We start from the raw sequence: 8910 nt of genomic DNA, 5'->3' as shown, positions 1-8910 counted from the left end.
CACAAGTTGTAGCTGGTCTACAATGTGTAGCTATATTCTACATAGCCTATCAACACTTATGAAAATGTCTCAGTTCAGTTCCTTATAATCCGTCTAGTGTGTACACCATATTTAAGTTTTATGTGCATGTCAGTATACATGGTATATGGGACAACCAATATGAGGTGTAAGAAAACTTGCGTGGGTTCATTGAAACAAGGTGTATGCAGTTTGTCAAAATGATCATGACAAATGAAAAGTATTATAATCACAGTTCTTTCATAAGTTTCCTGCATGTGGTACATGTACAATAAACTCTAATACCAACAGAGTGGGAGAAAGTAATCATCATACACCCCCCCATGCATGATGTAACTACCATATAACAGGTATAAAAGTAAGCTTCTTTGGAAAATTGTTTTTAAGCAGTTCAGGTACAACTGTATATGTTTATGCTACCATAAAAGATGCTAAAAGTGAAAGTCACTGTGATATTGATGCTGATAGCCACTTTCTTAATGACTGCAGTAAATGCCAAGAGTGAGGTCAGTTTTGTAATTTACTAGCACCCTATATATGGTGAGACTGGCCTCTGTACCTGACTGTTGCTGCCATTTAAACTTCTTTGCCATCATGTATATGTATAATGTCAAGGATGCAGCACTCTTTGTATTATAGTAAAGGCATGATACTAGTCATGTTTTAAATCTTTTCTTCAGGTGACAGTGGTAAAAACAGCTTCAATCTTACCTTATCACCAACTGATGACTCCGAAATGGCTAAGCAAACATGCCACTATATTTGGTTCACACACTTTAAATCCGAAATACCTACAAATCAATCCAGGAGTGAATAAACAGCATGATTTACAAGTTCAGTTAGTTGCCCCTGGTATTTTAACAGACAAAGACTGTCAATGTGTTAGCGTGAAAATAACAGTTGCAATGGACACTGCATTTGCTGACAGCAGAGATCATGATCCTATTTTTGGAATTAGTGATGATGAAAAATTTATTGGTTTTTATGCTGTTGACAAAAGCCATTACACTGGTGCACCACCATATTATGGTGTTCCACCATGCTTTCGCATTGAAGGTGACAACATCAACAATGTGCTAACAAATTACATCACTGATCGTAATGGTCCAAGACCCAAAATTGCAGAAAGTTTCTCTAGTGAGATAAAGATACAGATCAAACCATGTGAGCTGTGGGGATCTTGTCACACTGAACACAATGGAGGACATGTCCTAATAACCAATTATAACCGCACCCTTGATCTAACTAAGGGACTGTACTTTGACATGTATCGAGATAGTGCTCGTGAATCATTCCGTATTAAATACATCTCTGTTGATGTTGAACTGGATTAGCTGTGGACATTGTTAGGTATAGGTTTTAGTAGCTATTATAGGTTTGACAATTTTTGTTTTTGCTATACAAAATACCTGTGTTTTCTTTCTTCCATTAAATGCAATTATCTTTACTTTGTCAAGTTGAGTTGAACAATAAATAACAAGTGTAAGAAAAAAATAGGAATTTAAAACTAGAATAGGGATCAACTAGAACATTTATAGTGCATCAATAAAAAGTGCTGTGGAGATTCTGTAATTGAAATGCACAGTAGGAATATTCACTTCTTTTTGTGTTACAGTAATTTCTGTCATGCTAACTCAAACTTTTTATTGGTGTACTATGTTTATACCGCATTGCGACTAAGCATTCTAAAGGTTTCCAAATTATGCACAATTTGTGCCAAGCTACACAAACGAAACAATGTGTAATTACATAAGTATCTCAATCATTATAAAACTTAGTGCATGTGGGAGCATTAGCTATGTTCTTAGGTAGCTAGCTGGTTCCATAAATTAATGGTGAAACCATAGATACTACACCCACCAGGGATTGGAAACTGGTGTTTATGACACCTCTATCCGCACCTCCGTTGACACCTTTCTACATGAAATAAGTCAATGCTCTGCGAGATGCTCTGCCAAATTATCTTCCCACTGCTGATACTGTAGTCACAATAACGAAGCAGTAACAGTAAAAGAAACTTCCAAAGAAGCACCAAAGTGATTGCGAACAACGTAATTCCTGCGCGTTCAACTGAAACAGTAATATTTTTATGCAGTTGACACGTGTAGTGGCTTTTTTAAAATAGAAAATTTTGTTTTCAAGGCTATAGTTGAGTTTCAAACTGTATCAGTTCGATTAACTGATGTCTTATCTATCAGTAGGCATTCCAGTATTAGGCATTCCAGACTGATCTTAAAATTTTGGAAAAACGGGCTTTTTATATGCTCAATAGATAGAGTATTGATTGCTGATCTCAGAAATATATAGTTTGTTGGGTTGGAATTAGCTACTTTGGCATGCACAGTGCTTAAAAACTGAAAAAAGGTACATTTTTTCTCCAGGGCTCCCCATACATTTTACAGGGGAAAATGGCACAATTGAATCAGGAAGCCATCTGGCAATCTGGACTATCTTGAAACTGCAGTTGCTTCTAGCTGCAAGTTTGTACATGTAATGAGAGTAACTTCAGGTCTTATTGTATCTCAGCGATCTTTGTATGCTTTGTGGTGAGCAAATATGTTTCACCTACTGCACACTTCTCAATACAATGGTGTATGCCCATAGGCAAGTGGCTATCTCAAGTTGGTAATAACATCAAGTTAACAACTTATAAAGGTAAACAACTAAAGTGGAGGTGTCACAATGATGCAACAATACTTAATGTGGAGTTGTGGTTTCAATTATGGCATTTTTATGCCGACTTTGAAGTGGTTTATACTTTTGAGCTGATGACACAACCATCAGAAAATTGCTCTGGAGCTGAAAATCGCTAACCCGAGCGAAGTAACTACGCACTTTAAAGTAAGCACCAGTGACTACCTTCCACCCGACCGTAAAGTTTTAAAGTATTCTACATACATTAAACTACTGTAACTCATGACCTGTAACCACAATAGGCGAGCTCCCTCGGGTGGCTGCTCCAGTAACTGCATGTGATGTATTTCAGTCATGCGTCGTGTCGAGTTGTGACCTGGATTTGAGCACTCGTGAGGGATTGTAGCATTACTTTTGGGTGGTATTGTAAATCTGAACAAACCGTTTTGCATGTCAGTGCAGGGACGGTGGAGCAGGCCAAAGAGTGAGGGGGCCAGCTGTAAGTCGAAGACCAAAAAAAAAAGGTCACAGCCTGCTGACAATAGCTGCTCTCCACCAATTACATCTCCTTATTTATAACTACACATACGTAGATAAGGAATTTGCTACACTGCTTCTCTGAATACTGTGACTGCTCTATTAGAGTATCCAGATCCTGACTGTTCTATTAGAGTATCTCGATCTTTTCTTGCAAACAGTGTCCCAAAGGGTGGGGGGGGGGGGGGGGGGGGGGGGGCATGGCCCCCCTGGCCCCCCCGCCTCCACCGCCTATGTGTCAGTGCATACCTATGTGCTTAAAATAAAGATGTACATATTCCGGATACTGGTGAAAGATGCTTTTACCTACTCTAATACAACACACTGGACCAACACACAGATGGACAAATATGTTGGCAATATCCCAAAAGTGCTACAAGAGTCCCTATGATGTGAGGCAGTTAAGTGCCAGTGCTGAAAAGCTGAGCATAAGAGTTTGTAGATGAAGATTTGTATGGAACAGATAGAACAAAAAGGTGCATCAAAAAGGTCCCAAAAGTGAAAAAAAAAGTTATGACCTAAGCAGGGAATGAACCCAGGTTGGTTATAATAACTTGTTAAGGGAGGTGCACAAATTGCCACAGTTGTCATAGTGTAACAAAGCAGGTTACGAGCACTATTCAAGCTACCACTCATATATCATTCACAACAAGACTGACACAAAAGTACAAGGACCAATTAATACTTAACTATGTAAATAGCTTATACAAAAGGTGCTTATAGTACAAAGATAAATAATTTAATAGGTCTGTTACAATAGTGTGAATTTGACAGAAATGCAGCTCAACTTTTCAGTGATCCTTCCCTATACCAGTGCCTTCATCGCCCTATAAAGAGCGAACAAAAGCACGTATTCATTTGCTACAACAACACTCGGATTGCCAGATAATGGGTATTTAATTTCACTGAACTCCCGCGTTGATATGTACTTTGCATGCCAAGATACGATAGGCTAAAAAAGTTGTGTTTTAAAAAGGTGTGCACAAAAAAGGTACTGAGTAGAAAGAAAAAATATCCGCCAACAGTGGTTTCAACCCACTACCTCTTACATGCTAGTCAGGCGTTCTACCACTTGAACAGTATGTGGAACCCATGACCTCTTACATGCTACTCAGGCATTCTACCACTTGTACAGTATGTGCTGTGGTTTTCAAAGGAATGTTGCTCACGTTTTCTCTACACCTTGGCCTTCTACATGCTGTAGAGAACGAATGGAAACATGAGTGAACTCGTGATAACAATCTTAGAGTAGCCGGATGGTGATTGCTTTGTTATCAGTACAGATTGTGTCGATTCTTGCCGAGTTTGTGAGTAGTGCAGTCAGCAATATTGTAAAAAGAGTGGACAATGCAAAAGGAGACCAAGTACTGAATGATTTACATACTAGAGGAATAAAGTCACCTCCATTATTGGTAAAAGATTCTAAATAACGACTGTCTCCTTAGCTTCCTCACAGGCAGCAGCAGCCACCCCAGCCTGAGTAGCAGCAGAGGATATGAAAGCAGGCTGAGTTGTGCACCTGACATAGAGGTCAAAGTATGCTGAATGACCCAAAGAGAAAACAGGGAGATAAATGTCCATGAGATGAGCCTGGTCAGAAGAGGCAATACCTTGCTCTCATACAGAGAACACCAGGACGGTAGAGCATGATGTACTGGAGTAACCAATGCATCATGGCATTGAATACGCAATGGGCCATGTGAGGTGGTCACCAAATTGATCAATCACAGACAAGCATGTACAAAATGGTGACAAGGGAAAAAGCAAAGCATTTAGTTGGATGTCAGAGTTACACATTAAATATCTAGTTGTGAGTGGGAATTTTTGTGGGTGTTAGTTACTATTAATATTATTGTTATCTATCTGCTTTGTCAAAAGGCAGGGTAGGAAAAGCCTGTACGAGAATGATTCCCTAAACACAAAAACAATAAAAACAAAATATCTAAATATTTACAGTACAGCTACAGCAACAAAAACAAAATGTGACCGGGCATGGTAAAACAGGGCATGTGGGCACAAAGTATACCCCATCACTCTACAGGTTATATCTCAGTACTGGAACAGACTATTTGTATTCTGTGACTTGCATCATAATGCCAATTAAGTGCTTACTACAAGCTGAAAATTGTATTGCCATAGCCAAATGGTACAAAAAGTTATGACTGATAACAGGTTGTAAATTGGGCAACAATCATGTGCTCACATGCCCTATTTTTGCAGGCCCAGTCACAAATACAAAAGCAAAATATAAACACTGCAGTAACTAAACTACAAGTACAATTAGCTACAGCTATAGGGGTTGGAGAAGGGTAAATCAGTGACTTCAGAGCAAGTGAGCTTTGATTTTAGTAATTCTGTATAGGTGCTGATTTTTTTTTCTGCAAGCATATTCTTAATTAATGATTTTCAGTGTTATATTTAACATTAGGTACTGAAGTTACAATAGCGTTCAAACCTTGTAATGACTACTTGTGGCATGAGCGTTATCATAAACCTTGATCATTACTGGAGGAGGCTGAGTTTACACCACTATAGCTGCATGTTATGTATGGTATTGTAGTCATGATGTTACGAGAGCAAACATTAATACATTAAGACTCTGCCTGAAACTGGCCAAAGACATATTTAGAATTGCAAAGAAATATTATTTCAAAGATGATCATTTAGAGCAGGGATGCCATTTTCTTAGAAGGGTTCCTGCTATACCATATTGCCTTTCATGCAGTTCATTATTCTATTTAATTTCTGCATTAGTATTGTGTAATAATTATATAGTTGTGTATATTGAAAATCTGGCTATATACTAGGTCTGCATTATGTACAGTATCACAGTCTTTTAAAATGTAAAGCTTAACTTTTTCCTGTTTTGGCCACACTAATCTCTAACGTGAGTCTTGATAATTACAGCAGTGGCAACAAATGTATTTTTTAAATATCTTGATCATGACTTACTACTGGAAGTTTTGATATTGTGCAGGTGTTACTACTTTTTTTAATAATAGAAATAAACACTGAAGGAAACATGACCACCTCAAGTTCTACCACTGTCATACCAGATGGAAAACAAAGTAAGCTTTACTTTTATGCAATATACATAATTCACGGTGCCTACATATTAGGATGCGATACCCCAGATTGGTGTGATCTACACAGAAATGTTGTGTCACAATATGCGGTCCACTGGAAGGCTATTGGAGCTGAACTAGGACTGGAACACTATCACATTTCTAACATCTCTGAAGATCACTGCAACAGAACTGAAGATGGGTGTGCTGAGATGTTGAAGAGATGGCTGGATGATGGCACTTCACCAACATGGGGTAGACTAGATGATGCCATCAGTGAAGTTATTAACAGGAAACAACTATATCACCTGCACTCGATTCACCTGATGGCGGTAATGCATTAGCATATATATATAGGTTTTGTTCCCAAAATAGAAAACAATGCAACTGAAGAAGATCTGTCTGCTGACCTCAAGAGCTATTATATTGCCACAAGAGACAGTCTAGAAAAGCATACATGGCCACCAGAGCAGCCTAAAGAGTACACAACACTTGCACTGATTCACCATAAACATCAACGCTCACAGAAACAAGTCACTATAATAGCCAAAGAAAAAATCACTGGTAAGGTTGAAAATATCATTGCAGCCACTGGAGACCAACCCCTACCTCGTGGAGCAAACGGAACTAACAACACACGATTTCTCACTGAATGCCTTAAGGAAAGCAAGAGTACACATAACATTGCAGATATTCTTGCTCCTTTGGAAGATACAAATATATAGGGAGTCACCACGAACTGTATTAATCGAAGGTGCCCCTGGGTTAGGAAAGTCTATCTTGCTGAAACAGATAGCTTACGAGTGGGCACAAAATAATCAGTTAGTTAATAGCAAATTTGTATTTCTTTTGCTTCTTCGAGATCCACACGTGCGAGCTATGTCTTCCATTTCCGATCTGGTTCAGTACTTTTATAAAAAATCACCTGAAGTACACAAATTATATGCAGATCGCTTATCAGATGAAAAAGGCAAAAATGTTACTTTTTTGCTTGATGGCTATGATGAACTTCCACCTCAAGAAAGAGGTGACAGTTTCATTGCAAAAATAATTGCCCACAATTGCAAAGAATTGCCTTTTGCTGCTGTAGTAATATCTTCACGCCCACATGCCTCTACTCGTCTTCGTAGCAGTGCAGTTTGCCTAACCAGTTACTCTTCTTCCAAAATGCACTCAAAGACCATCCTGACAAACTAAAGGAGCTATTGAGTTATTTAGATGCTCACCCCACCATTAGAAGTCTCTGCTATATTCCCTTTAACATAGCAGTGTTACTATGGCTGCTTAAGCTTGAAATACCTCTTCCTCACAATTCTACTGAGTTATAGCTATATACAAATACTTGATTTGCCATATTATACGACGACATCTTGCTAAGCACAATCCTGACATTTCTCTTGACAGCATTACTGATCTTGACAGCCTTCCACAGCCTTATAAGAGGATAATACAACAACTCTCTGTCCTGTGTCTCAAGGCTTTGGAAACTAATGATCTTGTGTTTTCTCTGAAGCATATTAGATCAGTTTGCCCAGAAATTGATCTATACCCTAATGCATTTGGATTACTGCAAACAGTTGAACATTACAGTCAAGATCCCGATCTCATTGGAGCTCCAACTAAGACTTTGAACTTCATACACGTGTCTGTTCAAGAATATCTTGCGGCGTATCAAATTACATGCCTTCACCCACGGAAAGAACTGCAATTTATTAGAAATAACTTTTTCTCTAAAATATACTCTAATACTTTTGCCTTGTATGTAGGTCTGACAAAGGGTCAGCATCCTTGTTTCAAAAAATTTTTATCTTGCTATGGTAAAAATTTTCTTGCATCTTTTCTCAGTACTAAAACAAATAAAATAACTCATAAGTTTATTGAAGACAACATGACATCTATAATCTTATTCCAGTGTTATATTGAAGCCAACAATGACAGGTTATGCAAACGTATCAGTAAAAAAATGCACAGCAGCAGTACAATTAACCTTTCCCATTCTGGGACATTGATGCCCTGTGATATACGTTGTCTTACACTTTTTCTGTCTAAAACATCTACTAAGCAATGGAAGGTTCTTGATTTATCCAATTGCCTCATTGGAGATGATGGCCTCAGAATGCTTCATGAGGCATTTATCACCAGTGACATAATAATTGATCAGATTTTCCTAGAAGGTAACTCACTGACATCACAATCATCAGTGGTCATCACTGAAATTGCATCCTCCTGCAAAACAAAGAAACTGCATATTCCATACAATACATTCACAGATGGTTTAGATTTATCCAACAATTCCACACTTGAGAAGTTGTACATCTACAATAACAAGGTGTCATCTACAGGAGCTGGTAGAATTTTTACTACATTGACCAGCAACAAAAAATCAATGCTTAGGGAGCTTAAAATTTATGGGAATTCCATTGATGATGAAGCAGTAAACGATATTACACAGTTTTTGACAGGAAATAACATTCTCGAGCAGTTCAGTTTATTGTTCAACTGCTTCAGTGTGCAAGGAAAAGTGAAAATTCTAAGGTCATTGCATAACAACCAAACCCTTAAAGAGCTATTAATTGGTACCTGCAATGAGAATCCAGAGATAATGGCAGAGATAAATGGGCTACAAAGCAAGAGACCAAAGCTTGGAATTTATTAA

The 8910-nt window shown here is 38.1% G+C and overlaps 3 protein-coding genes across 3 annotated transcripts; all 3 read left to right on the top strand.

Annotated features, from left to right (window-relative positions):
* The first annotated feature begins 412 nt into the window (after positions 1–412).
* On the top strand, positions 413–1465 carry LOC136245711 (uncharacterized). The gene is made up of 2 exons (XM_066037199.1): positions 413–524; positions 699–1465. The coding sequence occupies exons 1-2, from the start codon at positions 447–449 to the stop codon at positions 1350–1352; spliced, it is 732 nt and encodes a 243-aa protein (XP_065893271.1). The 5' UTR covers positions 413–446; the 3' UTR covers positions 1353–1465.
* A 4700-nt stretch (positions 1466–6165) lies between these two features.
* Positions 6166–7392, top strand: LOC136245701 (uncharacterized). The gene is made up of 2 exons (XM_066037191.1): positions 6166–6257; positions 6309–7392. Exons 1-2 carry the CDS (start codon positions 6212–6214, stop codon positions 6596–6598), a joined length of 336 nt encoding a protein of 111 aa, XP_065893263.1. The 5' UTR covers positions 6166–6211; the 3' UTR covers positions 6599–7392.
* Positions 7393–8142: 750 nt separating this feature from the next.
* LOC136248139 (leucine-rich repeat-containing protein 74B-like) lies at positions 8143–8910 on the top strand. The gene has a single exon (XM_066039954.1). It carries the CDS (start codon positions 8143–8145, stop codon positions 8908–8910), a length of 768 nt encoding a protein of 255 aa, XP_065896026.1.

The sequence above is a fragment of the Dysidea avara genome, chromosome 2 (assembly GCF_963678975.1).
Source record: "Dysidea avara chromosome 2, odDysAvar1.4, whole genome shotgun sequence".
NCBI lineage: Eukaryota > Metazoa > Porifera > Demospongiae > Dictyoceratida > Dysideidae > Dysidea > Dysidea avara.
This window is presented reverse-complemented; position numbering and strand designations above follow the sequence as displayed.

Bases quoted from the DNA above. Each gene is read 5' to 3' on its own strand.
- LOC136245711 (XM_066037199.1), top strand. From the start codon at position 447: ATGCTAAAAGTGAAAGTCACTGTGATATTGATGCTGATAGCCACTTTC. The intron at 525-698 runs GTCAGTTTTGTA...TCTTTTCTTCAG, and splicing joins CAGTAAATGCCAAGAGTGAG to GTGACAGTGGTAAAAACAGC.
- LOC136245701 (XM_066037191.1), top strand. From the start codon at position 6,212: ATGACCACCTCAAGTTCTACCACTGTCATACCAGATGGAAAACAAA. The intron at 6,258-6,308 runs GTAAGCTTTACT...CCTACATATTAG, and splicing joins CATACCAGATGGAAAACAAA to GATGCGATACCCCAGATTGG.
- LOC136248139 (XM_066039954.1), top strand. From the start codon at position 8,143: ATGACATCTATAATCTTATTCCAGTGTTATATTGAAGCCAACAATGAC.